Here is an 18946-nt window from a genome sequence, read left to right on the forward strand (position 1 = left end):
TTGTTAATATGACTAGGACGGGTTGTTACTATGACTAGGACGGGTTGTTAATATGACTAGGACGGGTTGTTACTATGACTAGGACGGGTTGTTAATATGACTAGGACGGATTGTTAATAGGAGTAGGACGGGTTGTTACTATGACTAGGACGGGTTGTTAATATGACTAGGACGGGTTGTTAATATGACGGGTTGTTACTATGACTAGGACGGGTTGTTAATAGGACTAGGACGGGTTGTTAATATGACTAGGACGGGTTGTTACTATGACTAGGATGGGTTGTTACTATGACTAGGACGGGTTGTTACTAGGACTAGGACGGGTTGTTACTAGGACTAGGACGGGTTGTTACTAGGACTAGGACGGGTTGTTACTATGACTAGGATGGGTTGTTACTATGACTAGGACGGGTTGTTACTATGACGGGTTGTTACTATGACTAGGATGGGTTGTTAATATGACTAGGATGGGTTGTTACTAGGACTAGGATGGGTTGTTACTATGACTAGGACGGGTTGTTACTAGGACTAGGACGGGTTGTTACTAGGACTAGGACGGGTTGTTACTATGACTAGGATGGGTTGTTACTATGACTAGGATGGGTTGTTACTATGACTAGGATGGGTTGTTAATAGGACTAGGACGGGTTGTTACTAGGACTAGGATGGGTTGTTACTATGACTAGGATGGGTTGTTACTATGACTAGGACGGGTTGTTACTATGACTAGGATGGGTTGTTACTATGACTAGGATGGGTTGTTACTATGACTAGGACGGGTTGTTACTAGGACTAGGACGGGTTGTTACTAGGACTAGGACGCGTTGTTACTATGACTAGGACGGGTTGTTACTATGACTAGGACGGGTTGTTACTATGACTAGGATGGGTTGTTAATAGGACGGGTTGTTACTAGGACTAGGACGGGTTGTTACTAGGACTAGGATGGGTTGTTACTATGACTAGGATGGGTTGTTACTATGACTAGGACGGGTTGTTACTATGACTAGGATGGGTTGTTACTATGACTAGGACGGGTTGTTAATATGACTAGGACGGGTTGTTACTAGGACTAGGACGGGTTGTTACTATGACTAGGACGGGTTGTTAATATGACTAGGATGGGTTGTTACTATGACTAGGATTGTGCCTTTGGCTTCTGGACAACAAAATAAAGTTGATATGAAAACCAATAGAACAATAGAGAAATACTGGTTTCAATGGCATATGAGGAAGTCTTTATAAAATAATTGCCTACATGTTTCAAGTACATGTTTTCAAAATGCATACTGCTTCCACCTGCCTGCATACTGTTGCCTATGCAACGGTATGCATGGGAAACGTGGGCCCTTCTTGGTTTGGGATAGTTTTTTCTCCCGGTCAATTTGGCTGGCAACAATTTTATTTATTGGCTTTTAATTGTTTATATCTGCCAAAAGGCCGGCAATTACCGGCTAACGGAAACCCTGGCACACACGCACACACACACAAACACTGGCTTGAGCAGAAGAGATAAGGTGTCTTGAGCGTAGAGGCTTGATGGACATTAGAAGAGCACTCAGGGTGTGTGCACGTGTGTGTATGAATGAGTGTGTATGCACGTGCGTCCTCATGCACGTTTGTGTGCATGTGTGTCTGTGTTGCTCCCTATCTGTGCCACAGGGGCTGGAGCCAGGGTTCTGTTGACAATGCATTGGATTGAGGATTGAGGATAGGGCTAATGGACCTGCTGCTCCCAAGGAGACAGAGGAGGAGAGGAGACGAGAGGGCTAATGAAGGAGATGGAGAGGAGAGAGGTTAGGATAGGGCTGAGCGGTTAGGATAGGGCTAATGAAGGAGACAGAGGAAGAGAGGAGAGAGGTTAGGATAGGGCTGAGAGGTTAGGATAGGGCTAATGTAGGAGATGGAGAGGAGAGAGGTTAGGATAGGGCTGAGAGGTTAGGATAGAGCTAATGAAGGAGAGAGGAAGAGAGGTTAGGATAGGGCTAATGTAGGAGATGGAGAGGAGAGAGGTTAGGATAGGGCTGAGAGGTTAGGATAGAGCTAATGAAGGAGACAGAGGAAGAGAGGAGAGAGGTTAGGATAGGGCTGAGAGGTTAGGATAGAGCTAATGAAGGAGACAGAGGAAGAGAGGAGAGAGGTTAGGATAGGGCTGAGAGGTTAGGACAGGGCTAATGAAGGGCACAGAGGAGGAGAGGTTAGGACAGGGCTAATGAAGGAGAGAGGAGGAGAGAGGTTAGGATAGGGCTAATGAAGGAGACAGAGGAGGAGAGAGGTTAGGATAGGGCTAATGAAGGAGAGAGGAGGAGAGAGGTTAGGATAGGGCTAATGAAGGAGACAGAGGAGGAGAGAGGTTAGGATAGGGCTAATGAAGGAGACAGAGGAGGAGAGAGGTTAGGATAGGGCTAATGAAGGAGACAGAGGAGGAGAGAGGTTAGGATAGGGCTAATGAAGGAGACAGAGGAGGAGAGAGGTTAGGATAGGGCTAATGAAGGAGACAGAGGAGGAGAGAGGTTAGGATAGGGCTAATGAAGGAGAGAGGAGGAGAGAGGTTAGGATAGGGCTAATGAAGGAGACAGAGGAGGAGAGAGGTTAGGATAGGGCTAATGAAGGAGACAGAGGAGGAGAGAGGTTAGGATAGGGCTAATGAAGGAGACAGAGGAGGAGAGAGGTTAGGATAGGGCTAATGAAGGAGAGAGGAGGAGAGAGGTTAGGATAGGGCTAATGAAGGAGACAGAGAAGGAGAGAGGTTAGGATAGGGCTAATGAAGGAGACAGAGGAGGAGAGAGGTTAGGATAGGGCTAATGAAGGAGACAGAAGAGGAGAGAGGTTAGGATAGGGCTAATGAAGGAGACAGAGGAGGAGAGAGGTTAGGATAGGGCTAATGAAGGAGACAGAAGAGGAGAGAGGTTAGGATAGGGCTAATGAAGGAGACAGAGGAGGAGAGAGGTTAGGATAGGGCTAATGAAGGAGACAGAAGAGGAGAGAGGTTAGGATAGGGCTAATGAAGGAGACAGAGGAGAGTGGTTAGGATAGGGCTAATGAAGGAGAGGAGAGGAGATCGGAGGCAGGCATGCAGGCAGGTAGAACTGGCAATATGGGAGGTGAGCGAGCCAACACCCACATAGTGTAATTGTACTTACAGTAAACATCTTCCTGTACCTCATACTTACACTGCATTGGTTTGTTTGTACTGTATAGCCAACTCCTATGGTTGTTGTTTGGCCTAACACAAACAGATCTGGGACCAGGCTTACTGTGTTTTAAAGTGGTCCATCAGGACAGCTGCTGCAGCTGTTTGCTGATGCTTTCAGATTGGTTTCATTGTGATGTTAAGTGTGGTGTGTGAAGACAGTGTGTGATGTGGTGAATGCCATCCATCATCAAAACAGTGTTATTGTGATTCAGGATCATGGCAACCTGCATATGATGCCTGATTCAGACTGTAGGGCTGACCCAAACTGTAATGTGTTACTCTAATAAGTTTATTTTCACATTGTCCTATACAGCACAGTTCCAGCAACTATGGTAGATGCGTAACCAGGCCAGAACAGCTTGGTTTGGCTCTGTAGTGTGGAACTATAGTGTAACTCACTGGACCCTAACGTAAACTCACTCACTTTTGTACATCGCCTTGGTCCGTACAATTGACCTTATTTTAGCGCCCCAAAAACGTAATACTTCCAGATCAACTGTAATGTCAATAACATTGTAAAGCACAATTTCTGACATGACCTCCACGCTGCCTGTTTCTGCATGATTCAAGTAGGCAATGAGCTCCGTCAGGTCTTTTTAAAAATGGCGGGTGGGGAAGCGAAACTAATGCGTGATAGTGAGAAGGAGAGATGTCGTGTTGGAAAACTGCTTTTTTCCCACTCGATCTGTCCAACTTATCACCTTATCGCCTCTAAAATGTAAATAAAACACCATAAAGAGTTTATATAATGTGTCATTACATACCTATTTGAAGGTTTGTGTCGAATTTGAATCAGGTTTTTAGGGCGGTGCTAAAGTGATCTTCAGAAGTAAACATTGTCTTTTGAGAGTCATGATCGCCTGCAGTGATGACGCAAAAAATGACTAGGTATCCCCCTTACCCACGTCACTGTCCATTTCTTGTTTTTAAACGATGAAAGAAGTGCTACACCTGGTGGAGAGAGATTGTAAGACAGAAATAGTTGCTTTACGCGTGCTGTACATTACGGCATGATACGTCACGATGTAACGGAGGGTCAGTTTTTTCAACTTTTCTCCAATACTATAGAGCCATTACCATGTCGATCAATGCTTGAATAGAAACGTAGTTCACACCCCCGATTTTAAAGTCAACACAGTCGCTACAGTCCCATTAGTTTTCTTTGCAGCCTCGTTTGAATGTCGCGGTTGCGCACATTTGTACGGAATGGGGTGAGTTACGTTACTTGGTTTGGCCCTGTAGTGTGGAACTATAGTGTAACTCACTGGAGCCTTCTTGGTTTGGCCCTGTAGTGTGGAACTATAGTGTAACTCACTGGAGCCTTCTTGGTTTGGCCCTGTAGTGTGGAACTATAGTGTAACTCACTGGAGCCTTCTTGGTTTGGCCCTGTAGTGTGGAACTATAGTGTAACTCACTGGAGCCTTCTTGGTTTGGCCCTGTAGTGTGGAACTATAGTGTAACTCACTGGAGCCTTCTTGGTTTGGCCCTGTAGTGTGGAACTATAGTGTAACTCACTGGAGCCTTCTTGGTTTGGCCCTGTAGTGTGGAACTATAGTGTAACTCACTGGAGCCTTCTTGGTTTGGCCCTGTAGTGTGGAACTATAGTGTAACTCACTGGAGCCTTCTTGGTTTGGCCCTGTAGTGTGGAACTATAGTGTAACTCACTGGAGCCTTCTTGGTTTGGCCCTGTAGTGTGGAACTATAGTGTAACTCACTGGAGCCTTCTTGGTTTGGCCCTGTAGTGTGGAACTATAGTGTAACTCACTGGAGCCTTCTTGGTTTGGCCCTGTAGTGTGGAACTATAGTGTAACTCGCTGGAGCCTTCTTGGTTTGGCCCTGTAGTGTGGAGCTAAACTGAGTGTACAAAACATTAGGAACACCTTCCTAATATTGAATTGCCCCCCCTTTTGCCCTCAGAACAGCCTCAAGTCGTAAAGGCATGGACTCTAAAATGTTTCAAAAACTTTCCACAGGGATGCTGGTCCATGTTGACTCCAATGCTTCCCAGTGTCAAGTTGGCTGGATGTCCTTTGTGTGGTGGACCATTCTTGATACACACAGGAAACTGTTGAGCATGAAAAACCCAGCAACGTTGCATTTCTTGACACACTCAAACTGGTGCGCCTGGCACCTAATACCATACCCCATTCAAAGGCACTTAAATATTTTGTCTTGCCCAGTCACTCTCTGAATGGCACAAATACACAATCCATGTCTCAATTGTCTCAAGGCTTAAAAATCCTTTAATAACCTGTCCCCTACCCTTCATCTACACTGATTGAAGTGGATTTAGCAAGTGACATCAATAAGGGATCATAGCTTTAACCTGGATTCACCTGGTCAGTCTGTGTCATGGAAAAAGCAGGTGTTCCTAACGTTTGTAGACTCAGTTTATAGTGTGTAACTCACCGGGGCCTTCTTGTCGATGGGTTTGATGATGAACTTCTTGTCGTTGAAGGAGATGTTCCTGATCTCGCTCCAGGGGAAGCCGATCTTTGGGGTCAGTCTGGTGGGGGAGGAGGCAAACCAGTGTAAGTATTGTGTAGGCCGCATGTGCTTTAAACAGGTTGTCATTTATTGGGATGACTCATGTACTGGAGGCAGCTCTGCAGGGTGGTCACTAGCTGACACAGCCACAAAGTCATAAAATCAAATTTTAAACCTAACCCTCACCTTAACACTTAACCACACTTCTAACCTTATGCCTAACCCTAACCCTAAACTAAGACCAAAAAGCTAATTTTTGTTTTCATGAATTCTTACGATATATAGCCAATTTTGACTTTACAGCTGGCCCATCTAGTGGAAATCACTGCCTCCCGGACAAGCGTCTTTACGTGGCTAAATAGTGGACATTACAGTGTACATTTTCCATAGATTTATTCCAGATTATTTCCCAAATCACAATCCAGGGTTTTTGTAGCCAAATCTTTCAATTGAAATTATTTTAGGCTGGAGGAACAGAGCTAGGTGGCTGGGCCCGCCCCACCCCCTGGGGTTTGTGGTATATGGCCAATATACCAAGATTAATGGCTGTATCCAGGCACTCCACATTGCGTTGTGCGTGGGACAGCCCTTAGCAGTGATATATTGGTCATATACCACACTTCCTTGGGCCTTATTGCTTAAATATAGTGCACTACTTTTGACCAGGGCCCCATAGGGCTATGCACTACATATGGAAAAGGGTGCCATTGGTTACGCAGCCTGGGATGTGGTAGGAAACAATTGCAAATAGGATATGATTCATCCATGTCTGAGGCAGGACTGTGTGTTTTTCTACTGTATTGTACATGTTGGCCTCTGTATCAATAGGGCTAGGTGGGAGGAATCTGGGGTGGGGCTCGTCCATTGTGTACTAGAAAGAGACACATTGACTGGATGCCAATCTCATTTGGTAATTTACGGACACACACACACACGCGAGAGCACACACACACACAGTTGTTTGATCCGCCTTACAGTGACACACAGTGAGACACAGTGAAACCCTGCTGCTGCCTGAACTGGTATTTGAATTCCTGGGTGACATACACCTAACGAATACCAGATCTGTTTGTGCTGTATTGTTAACACCTACGTCACGTTTTGTCACCTTTTGTACTGTAACGATCGTCGTCATATTCCTCCTCCTCGGATGAGGAGGAGCATGGATCAGACCAACACGCAGCGAGGTATGTGGACATAATGATTTATTAGACAAACGACGAAACACAAAATAACACTTTAGAAAACAAAATAACAAAACGAACTAAACAGACCTAAACTTACGAACTTACATGAAACGAAGAACACACGAACAGGAACAGACAAACCGAAAACAGTCCCGTGTGGTAACATGTACTGACACGGAAGACAACCACCAACAACAAACAATGTGAAACAACCTACCTTAATATGACTCTCAATCAGAGGAAACGCCAAACACCTGCCTCTAATTGAGAGCCATACCAGGCAACCCATTAACCCAACATAGAAAACACATAACATAGACTACCCACCCAAAACTCACGCCCTGACCAATTAAACACATACCAAACAACAGAAAACAGGTCAGGAACGTGACATGTACAAACAGATCTGATACCAGACTAGAGGTTATCTGAGCAGTTTTCTCTTGAACAAGCTTAACATGGAGATCCAAACCTGAACTCTACAGGGTATTTTAGCATCAATGTTAGTGAACATTGTTAAGTTAAAGGGATAGATCATCTTTTTGCTCTGTACTGAAAGTGCTCCATCTTGAAAACATAACTGCTGACATGCTCCAGATTGATTTGGGATCTCCAGTAGTTGTCTGTCTCTCTGGGCGTTAACTCTAGGAACCTGGTTATCCTGTTTGTGGTAGATGTGGATCAGGTAGAGGAAGACTGAGACATAACGCTGATCAAGGTCTTATCTGGAGACATAGAGGACTGAGACATAACGCTGATCAAGGTCTTATCTAGAGACATAGAGGACTGAGACATAACGCTGATCAAGGTCTTATCTGGAGACATAGAGGACTGAGACATAACGCTTATCAAGGTCTTATCTGGAGACATAGAGGACTGAGACATAACGCTGATCAAGGTCTTATCTGGAGACATAGAGGACTGAGACATAACGCTGATCAAGGTCTTATCTAGAGACATAGAGGACTGAGACATAACGCTGATCAAGGTCTTATCTGGAGACATAGAGGACTGAGACATAACGCTGATCAAGGTCTTATATGGAAACATAGAGGACTGAGACATAACGCTGATCAAGGTCTTATCTGGAGACATAAAGGAGGACAGACATAACGATGATCAAGGTCTTATCTAGAGACATAGAGGAGGACTAAGACATAACGATAGGGTCAGAGGCTCTTAGCCCATTCTAGAGAGTATATGGTGTGTTCTGCGTTATATAGAATCTCATAGAAATGTGAACATGTATGTGGATGGATTTATACAGCAATCAGGGACAATATAGGACAAAAAACACAAAATAGACCTTATTTTCTGCAAACTAAAAGGTCCCAGTGGTGTGGTATAGGGTCCAAATGGAATCCTGCCCTGATAGCTAGCTATATGTCTTCTGCTAAATGAGGGTGTGTGTTTGTTTGACAAAGGGCCTAAGGACTAAAACCTTGGCAGAATGGCCATATCTGACACAAAAAGGAGCAATGCTACGCTAGTGTGTGTGTGTGTGTGTGTGTGTGTGTGTGTGTGTGTGTGTGTGTGTGTGTGTGTGTGTGTGTGTGTGTGTGTGTGTGTGTGTGTGTGTGTGTGTGTGTGTGTGTGTGAGAGAGTTATTGGCAGTAATGGTGCTACATATTGTCTATGGCCTGGAACCCTCGTCGCGGGGCCTGCGCTCTAAGTTAGTTTCGGATTCTTAAGCGCACAGCTTGAAAAACCAGTCAGCGTTGCCATGGTTACAGTCGAGCCCCAGAATGCACAAACACACACACACACACACACACACACACACACACACACACACACACACACACACACACACACACACACACACACACACACACACACACACACACACACACACACACACACACACACGCATACACACTCAAGGACACTAAGAACCCTACATACACACACAGAGCCCTGTGTTTGAGTGTCTCGCTCTTCTTTTTGGTTAGCCAGATTTACAGGTATCAGACTACTAACTTAAAATAAGAGCGTTAGATTCATTTTAAAGCCATTCTATGGAACAATAGTTTCTGTAAATAAACACTTTGATGGAACTCTAACACCCATCAATGTGTGCTTTGTGTGGATTTAAAGCTAAACATAAAACCTTTGGACACAAGCCACAATAATGTGGGTAGAGAGTAAGACAATGGGGAATCCCAAAAAATCCAAGTTACAGCACACCATATGTGGCCACTCAAGTTACAGAGTTACAGCATTGCCATCTGTGGCCACTCAAGTTACAGATATACAGCACACCATCTGTGGCCACTCAAGTTACAGATATACAGCACACCATCTGTGGCCACTCAAGTTAAAGAGTTACAGCATTGCCATCTGTGGCCAGATATACAGCACACCATCTGTGGCCACTCAAGTTACAGAGTTACAGCATTGCCATCTGTGGCCACTCAAGTTACAGATATACAGCACACCATCTGTGGCCACTCAAGTTACAGATATACAGCACACCATCTGTGGCCACTCAAGTTAAAGAGTTACAGCATTGCCATCTGTGGCCACTCAAGTTACAGATATACAGCACACCATCTGTGGCCACTCAAGTTAAAGAGTTACAGCATTGCCATCTGTGGCCACTCAAGTTACAGATATACAGCACACCATCTGTGGCCACTCAAGTTACAGATATACAGCACACCATCTGTGGCCACTCAAGTTAAAGAGTTACAGGATTGCCATCTGTGGCCACTCAAGTTACAGAGATACAGCAGACCATCTGTGGCCACTCAAGTTACAGAGTTACCATCTGTGGCCAGACATAGTCTTCTAGGGGCCCTTGGATCACACTGCTTTCAAGAGACCTTTGGATGGTTTAAACAGTGCATGGAGCTCTAGGGAGGGAGTAACGGCCATTGTCAACAACACAACCCAGCAAGAGGTTAGTCCACTGCACTCAAAACACTACTTTGGCATGTCTTCCAAACATACTTTTCTGTGCTTTTATCTGTGCTTGATACAGTGGTCCCAAAAGTGCAAAGTGCAAACCCCAATCATCTAGCACTCTGGCAGGTTCACTCAAACGCTCAAAGTATTTGAAAATAAACAAATACTATTTGAACCCTCTGCCAGAGGGTCAGTGACTGCAGGGCCATCCGCTGTATAGAGAAGCTGGGGACACATTAAATGAAATCAAATCACATTTTATTGGTCACACACATATTTAGCAGATGTTATTGCGGGTGTAGCGAAATGCTTGTGTTCCTAGTTCCAATAGTGCAGTAATATATAACAATTCACAACAATACACACAAATCTAAAAGTAAAATATATATTTATAGAAATATTAGGACGAGCGCAAAGTTGCTTAGGAGCTAGAAGCAGAGCTGCCATGTCTGTCATCTGGAATATTATGTCACAATCTACTTTAACACATTACCTTTAGTGACCTCAACGGGAACGAGTAGTTAACACATTACCTTTAGTGACCTCACCGGGAACGAGTAGTTAACACATTACCTTTAGTGACCTCACCGGGAACGAGTAGTTAACACATTACCTTTAGTGACCTCAACGGGAACGAGTAGTTAACACATTACCTTTAGTGACCTCACCGGGAACAAGTAGTTAACACATTACCTTTAGTGACCTCACCGGGAACGAGTAGTTAACACATTACCTTTAGTGACCTCACCAGGAACAAGTAGTTAACACATTACCTTTAGTGACCTCACCGGGAACGAGTAGTTAACACATTACCTTTAGTGACCTCACCGGGAACGAGTAGTTAAAACATTACCTTTAGTGACCTCACCGGGAACAAGTAGTTAACACATTACCTTTAGTGACCTCACCGGGAACAAGTAGTTAACACATTACCTTTAGTGACCTCACCGGGAACGAGTAGTTAACACATTACCTTTAGTGACCTCACCAGGAACAAGTAGTTAACACATTACCTTTAATGACCTCACCGGGAACGAGTATTTAACACATTACCTTTAGTGACCTCACCGGGAACGAGTAGTTAAAACATTACCTTTAGTGACCTCAACAGGAACGAGTAGTTAAAACATTACCTTTAGTGACCTCACCGGGAACAAGTAGTTAACACATTACCTTTAGTGACCTCACCGGGAACGAGTAGTTAACACATTACCTTTAGTGACCTCAACGGGAACAAGTAGTTAACACATTACCTTTAGTGACCACACCAGGAACGAGTAGTTAACACATTACCTTTAGTGACCTCAACGGGAACAAGTAGTTAACACATTACCTTTAGTGACCACACCAGGAACGAGTAGTTAACACATTACCTTTAGTGACCTCAACGGGAACAAGTAGTTAACACATTACCTTTAGTGACCACACCAGGAACGAGTAGTTAACACATTACCTTTAGTGACCTCACCGGGAACGAGTAGTTAACACATTACCTTTAGTGACCTCAACGGGAACAAGTAGTTAAAACAATCACGCAGTTAGCGCATGTGTCGCTCAAGCAATCTCGTAAAATATCGTACTTTTGAGCTTCAACAAAGTGTTTGGTGGATCGCAGATTCACAGATCAATCTTGGGTAGGAAGACACAGTAAAAGCTCATCAAAAAATAGAGAGAGTGGAAGGGAATCGAGTTATGGTAACTGGCTGGTGAAAATAATCTTCATTGGTACTGATTAAGTAAAGACGTGGGTTAACCTGTACGGCTCCAATAGTCAAATCCATTGGAATTAGGCTTCAATGTCTGACACAGAACTGTGGCTAAGGCCGGAAAACACACCGGTATCATTGACAAGCAGAACCAGAATGGGTAGATAGGCTACATTACTTTAGACCTGGGTTCAAATAGTATTTGAAATCTTTCAGATGTGTTTGATTGAGTTTGTCTGGCTCAATGGAAGCAATGGGATAGAGCCAGAAGTGTAAACCTTTCCCAACTGGCACACCAGGCATTATCAAGCAAACCCTAATCAAGTTTTTCATGAATTGACCCCCTAGTGGTCAGTTCAGAGAGGGAACATGGGTGGTGTCCAGTAGGGAATAAACGTTTTGAAACAGACTGAAACTGGGAGGGACTACCTGGACATGTAAATGTTTATTTGCAAAACATTTTGCTACGGTGTGACCTACTGAACAGGACCCTGGAGGCAGTTGTTTCTTACTTGTCCTCCTTCTCGTAGATGTTGAGTCCCAGGGCGTCTACTCCCAGCCACAGCTCGGTCCCCTTCTTGTTCTTGATGTCAAAGTAGTTGACTCCGTACATCTCCAGGTCCTGGGCAATCTTCAGGTACTCCAGCATGGCATCCTCCCTGCACAATCAAGCATGACCAAATGAAGGAACGGTTTGGAATTGATTTGACTCCACACACACAACGCTGCTGTACTATTCATTCAACTGCTTTACAAGAAACTATTCACTCTGCTTTTTGAGGTACAGCAAATAATGCAATTGACCTGTTTCCTTATGACAGGGACACCAACATAGAGACTCATACAAACCAAAACAGACCGGAACTCACTTGAGCATTCCACGGTGTTCCTCATGCCACACCTGGATCCTCTCCTCCCACTGCTCCCTGGACAGCTTATGCTGCTCAAGAACCCTACAGAGGAGGAGGAGGAGAAAGAGGAGGAAAAGGAGGAGGAAGAGGGGGAAGAAGAAGGGTGAGGTTCAGAAGAGGGGGTAAACAGAGAGTACACTGAATAAAGGGTACTCATGTTATGATCAATATATGGATTTCTTTGTGTCTATGTATGTATGTGAACACAAAACTTCATCCTGTTCCATTTTATAACAGCAGCACACTGAGCTATTGTCTAGTATCTGTACTCCTGGCTTCCTATGTTCCAATGTCGATACTAGCATACCACTTAGAATGCACCCCCAATACATTGATATAAATGAAGCAAGGAGTGTGCTTCATGCTACTGTGCTATTGGAAAAGAGCTCTCGGATGTGTCCTAAATGGCACCCTATTCCCTATGTAATGCACAACTTTTGACCAGAGTCCTATGGTGCACTTTTTTTGACCAGGGCCTGGATAGGGAATTGGGTGCCATTTGGGACGCAGCCCTAGTGTGGGCTGGGAGTGGATCGACACTCACCGCTGGGGCAGCAGACGATCTGAGGTGAGGTAGCCGGGCCGGTGGAGGTCCCGGGTATAGTCTCCGAACTTGGCCTGGACAGAGTAGGAGGCCAGCAGCACGGCCGTCTCCGGGGGACAGTACACCTCATCGCTCAGGATGCCTTCCTTCACCTGGACACACACACACACATACACACGCTTAAAAACATTGTTTGTATCAGCAATGAAGCATTGTGGGTACAAAGAATAGTATGACAGTGTGTGTGCGTGTATGTGTGTGTGCCTGCGTGTGTTACCTGCATGAAGAACAGCTTCTGGGTGATGTCCTGGATGAGCTCCTCAGACACATCCTCGGGGAAGAACTTGGCGCGGAACTTGAACTGCAGCGGGTTCTCCTTCTTGACGTCCTGGGAAGACACCTGGTTGGAGAGAGACGATTGATTGATCATTGATTGATGCATGTCCTTCAAGAATTATCTGCGTCCCAAATTGCACCCTGTTCTCTATATAGTGCACTACTTTTGACCAGAGCCCTGTAGTGCACTACTATAAGGGAATAGGGTGCCATTTGGGATGTAGCCCTATGTCTACTCGTTTCATGAGTAGCAAAGAATGATGGGATTGGATCAACTTTATTGTTCCCGGAGGGTTAAATTGTCTTGGACGCACGGTGCTGCATTAAAAAAATGCACTGTTATATTCCTCTTTAAAAAAGGGATGTGTAAAATGCATGGTACTGATAAACTTGAATGATCCTCTGTAACGTTGTTTGTTTACTGGCATTGGTCTCTTCTTCTGTGTTGGCTCCAAAACAGGAACCAAAAGGTATTGATGAGGCGAATGGGAAGCGAATGGGGTGGCTGTGTGAAACCACTGGAATGTTCCTAAGTAACTAAGTAAAGTTACTACCCCTATAACCATTTATACACCTTTCACTGCAAACTAAGTAAAGTTACTCTACTACCTCTATAACCATTTATACACCTTTCACTGTAAACTAAGTAAAGTTACTCTACTACCTCTATAACCATTTATACACATTTCACTGTAAACTAAGTAAAGTTACTCTACTACCCCTATAACCATTTATACACATTTCACTGTAAACTAAGTAAAGTTACTCTACTACCCCTATAACCATTTATACACATTTCACTGTAAACTAAGTAAAGTTACTCTACTACCTCTATAACATCACTGAGTGAATCACTGGCTGTGTGAAACAACTGGAATGTTCCCATTTGAGCATTGTGCTGATAGAGCTACTGTACAGTAGAGCAGTGCAGTCAGCACTCAGTTACTGCAGTTCAACTGGCCTGGTCAGCCTGCACTCAGTTACTGCAGTTCAACTGGCCTGGTCAGTCAGCACTCAGTTACTGCAGTTCAACTGGCCTGGTCAGTCAGCACTCAGTTACTGCAGTTCAACTGGCCTGGTCAGTCAGCACTCAGTTACTGCAGTTCAACTGGCCTGGTCAGTCAGCACTCAGTTACTGCAGTTCAACTGGCCTGGTCAGCCTGCACTCAGTTACTGCAGTTCAACTGGCCTGGTCAGTCAGCACTCAGTTACTGCAGTTCAACTGGCCTGGTCAGTCAGCACTCAGTTACTGCAGTTCAACTGGCCTGGTCAGTCAGCACTCAGTTACTGCAGTTCAACTGGCCTGGTCAGTCAGCACTCAGTTACTGCAGTTCAACTGGCCTGGTCAGTCAGCACTCAGTTACTGCAGTTCAACTGGCCTGGTCAGTCAGCACTCAGTTACTGCAGTTCAACTGGCCTGGTCAGTCAGCACTCAGTTACTGCAGTTCAACTGGCCTGGTCAGCCTGCATGAAGGGAAAGAAGGTCAACAAGTCTCTCTCTCTCATGAATACATTCAATTACAGCTCTAAAATCAATCAAGGATAGAGTGTGGTTGTTACACATCCAGCTGGCCGTTCTCTTTAGTCAGGCAGAATGACAGACCATGAATTGTAATATTTTGAGCTTGTTGCATTGTGTTTTTTTTATCTTTTAGAAACTGGTATCCATCACATTTAATGTGACAACTGGGTTGTCAGGAAATTATTCAATTCTACTGTAAGCGCTAGAGCTGGTACAATAAACCGAAAATGATCAACACCGACCATAACAATCACTTATCGTAGGCATCTTGCTGATATCGTTCATTACAATAAGTAGCCTATACTCGAGAAATGTGAAGTTTGAAATGAAATAAGTTTGTTAATATGGGTGATTGTTAATGGGACAATTGATGCCTACAACCATCAAAATATGAATAGTAGTTTAAGTATAATTTCAAAAAGACAGTGGTGCACATTGTTATAAATGTATTGTTCTATTTATCGTTATGGCATAAATTCATGGATTTTTGTCAATATTGCCCAGCTCTAGAAAGCACCCCACTGTCCTGGGTCCTCAGTCAAACTATTCTTCAAATGTCCTGGTGAACCCACAACCGGCCTAACACCTTTATACACCTTTCACTGTAAACTAAGTAAAGTTACTCTACTACCCCTATAACCATTTATACATCTTTCACTGTAAACTAAGTAAAGTTACTCTACTACCCCTATAACCATTTATACACCTTTCACTGTAAACTAAGTAAAGTTACTCTACTACACCTATAACCATTTATACAACTTTCACTGTAAACTAAGTAAAGTTACTCTACTACCCCTATAACCATTTATACATCTTTCACTGTAAACTAAGTAAAGTTACTCTACTACCCCTATAACCATTTATACACCTTTCACTGTAAACTAAGTAAAGTTACTCTACTACCTCTATAACCATTTATACATCTTTCACTGTAAACTAAGTAAAGTTATTCTACTACCCCTATAACCATTTATACACCTTTCACTGTAAACTAAGTAAAGTTACTCTACTACCCCTATAACCATTTATACACCTTTCACTGTAAACTAAGTAAAGTTACTCTACTACCCCTATAACCATTTATACACCTTTCACTGTAAACTAAGTAAAGTTACTCTACTACCCCTATAACATCACTACATTTACACTAATGCTAATAGTCTAGTCTAGCTCCTCACATTGTGCCGTAATGCTAATATAGCAAAAGGAAATAGTTTACTATCCGTGCAATATAAATCAGCCAAAACCAGATACTGTAAAGTGGGGTTGGTGGGTTTGTGTGACCTCTGATGTGATAACCAGAGCCATTTGATACATACAGTACATATCCTGTATATACAGCTCTGGTGGTAACCAGCTGACCGATTTGGAAATTCTGCACATTGACACAGGCTCAACTCAATTCCACAAACACAGGTGGAGGTGTTTTAGCTATAATGTAACTATACTGTAGATATACTGTAGCTATACCGTCGCTATACTGTCAGCACAGAGTCTACATGGTCTACAAATGAATGAAGACAGAGCAGTGTGAGATTTCTGTTTGCTCAGGAACAACAGCAAGAGTGAAGTAGAACTAGTATTTTAGTTTCTAGCAGTTCACTAAGAGTTCACACTACCAACTGCACAGGAATTTCATTGGAGTGGATTCACTGGAAATTGCTTGCGTCACAAATGGCACCCTATTCCCTATAGAGTGCACTACTTTTGACCAGAGCCCCGTGGGGATCCTTATGGGCCCTGGTCAAAAGTAGTGCACTAAATAGGGAATAGGGTGCCATTTGACAGAGTTCCTGACAGGATGTGAAAATAAAAGAAGAGAGATTAAGAATTAACCACCGGCCTGCACAGGAGTGAGAGAGGGTGGCCATTGGCCAGCCACAATGCATTATGTGAATTCAATAATGCAATGAGTGAGTGGCTACTGATTGATTGAGTGAGTGGTAAGCAAATGTAGTGTGGAGTGATTTGACCCCACCTTTAAAACAATGTGCTCTTTTTGTATGGCCTATTTTATTTTGTTTACCATAGAATGGTTATGCCAAAGAAATTGCAGGAGTCCAGCAGTTAAAGAATACAGCGGGAAATGGTTTGAGAATGCCTGAGCAGATATGAACAAATATTTGTACAGTACTACATCAGGCAAAATACAGGGGACTTGTAACATTGTCAGTCCTAGATTAACCTTACCTTTTTGTCAAGCTTCAGCCAGGTGAGGTATCCTTTACCGTCCACATACTGAAGACCAGAGTACCAGACTTCCCTCAAGCCGATGGTCTTCACCACCTGTGAACGAGAAAGAGACAGTACCATGAATCAACACTGTCAGTAAGACAGTTACTAGAGACAAACTGTACCAAACACAAAAACTAGGATACACTGTGAAGGCAGGAACCTGACTTGAGATCTGAGCACTTCTTGATAATTGCATAAATCATGCATTGATGTCAATGGAAGATTTGAGTGAAAACTCAAGTTACATGCACAGATCTCCAGGCCTAAATTAATGGATATCAGTAAACAATGTATAGTACCTATATATATTAAATCCACTAGCTTACACAACTGCCACACAGCAGTAGTATATACAGTACTGGTCAAAAGTTTGGACACACCTACTCCAAGGGTTTTTCTTTATTTGGACTATTTTCTACATTGTACAATAATAGTGAAGACATCAAAACTATGAAATAACACATATGGAATCATGTAGTAACCAAAAAAGTGTTACATCTAAATATATTTTACATTTGAGATTCTTCAAAGTAGCCACCCTTTGCACACTCCTGGCATTCTCTCAACCAGCTGCATGAGTTAGTCACCTGGAATTAATTTAAATTAACAGGTGTGCCTTGTTAAAAGTTAATTTGTGGAATTTCTTTCCTTCTTAATGCGTTTGAGAAAATAATTTGTGTTGTGACAAGGTAGGGGTGGTATACAGAAGATAGCCCTCTATGGTAAAAGACCAAATCCATATTATGGCAAGAACAGTTCAAATAAGCAAAGAGAAATGACAATTCATCATTACTTTAAGACACGAAGGTCAGTCAATCCGGAACATTTCAAGAACTTTGAAAGTTTCTTCAAGTGCAGTCGCAAAAACCATCAAGGGCTATGATGAAACTGGCTCTCATGAGGACCACCACAGGAAAGGAAGACCCAGAGTTACCTCTGCTGCAGAGGATAAATTTATTAGAGTTAACTGCACCTCAGATTGCAGTCCAAATAAATGCTTCACAGAGTTCAAGTAACAGAGACATCTCAACATCAACTGTTCAGAGGAGACTGTGTGAAATCAGGCCTTCATGGTCGAATTGCTGCAAAGAAACCACTACTAAAGGACACCAATAACAAGAAGAGACATGCCTGGGCCAAGAAACACGAGCAATGGACATTAGACCAGTGGAAATCTGTCCTTTGGTTCCCATCGCCGTGTCTTTGTGAGACTCAGAGTAGGTGAACGGATAATCTCTGCATGTGTGGTTCCCACCGTAAAGCATGGAGGAGGAGGTGTGACGGTGCTTCGCTGGTGACACCGTCTGTGATTTATTTAGAATTCAAGGCACACTTAACCAGCATGGCTACCACAGCATTCTGCAGCGATACACCCTTCCCATCTGGTTTGCACTTAGTGGGACTATCATTTGTTTTTCAACAGGACAATGACCCAACACACCTCCAGGCTGTGTAAGGGCTATTTTGCCAAGAAGGAGAGTGATGGAGTGCTGCATCAGATGACCTGGCCTCCACAATCACCCGACCTCAACCCAATTGAGATGGTTAGGGATGAGTTGAACCGCAGAGTGAAGGAAAAGCAGCCAACAAGTGCTCAGCATATGTGGGAACTCCTTCAAGACTATTGGAAACACATTCCAGGTGAAGCTGTGTGTTTTATTTCATAGTTTTGATGTCTTCACTATTATTCTACAATGTAGAAAATAATACAAATATAGAAAAACCCTTGAATTAGTACGTGTCTCCAAACGGGACTGGTACTGTACATCCAAGAACATCTTGGAATACAAAACTTGCTTTTATCACCAAACCACATTCATTTTTCACAGAGATGCGGTAACATTTGGGAAAGAATTCAACCGAAACCACTCAAACCATCATTCATTCACACCACAAAAAACAATGAAGTAAT

The 18946-nt window shown here is 43.4% G+C and overlaps 1 protein-coding gene across 1 annotated transcript in view; it reads right to left on the reverse strand.

Annotated features, from left to right (window-relative positions):
- LOC120024426 (ezrin-like) overlaps nt 1-18946 on the reverse strand; it is a 66688-nt gene that overhangs the window by 28360 nt on the left and 19382 nt on the right. Inside the window, exons 4-9 of the mRNA XM_038968667.1 lie at nt 16990-17085; nt 13216-13338; nt 12939-13090; nt 12353-12436; nt 11996-12142; nt 5606-5702 (exon numbers count right to left, since the gene is read on the reverse strand). Of these exons, the coding sequence (XP_038824595.1) occupies nt 5606-5702; nt 11996-12142; nt 12353-12436; nt 12939-13090; nt 13216-13338; nt 16990-17085 (699 nt within the window). The remainder of the gene's footprint in view (nt 1-5605; nt 5703-11995; nt 12143-12352; nt 12437-12938; nt 13091-13215; nt 13339-16989; nt 17086-18946) is intronic.

The sequence above is a fragment of the Salvelinus namaycush genome, chromosome 29, assembly GCF_016432855.1.
Source record: "Salvelinus namaycush isolate Seneca chromosome 29, SaNama_1.0, whole genome shotgun sequence".
Lineage (NCBI taxonomy): Eukaryota > Metazoa > Chordata > Actinopteri > Salmoniformes > Salmonidae > Salvelinus > Salvelinus namaycush.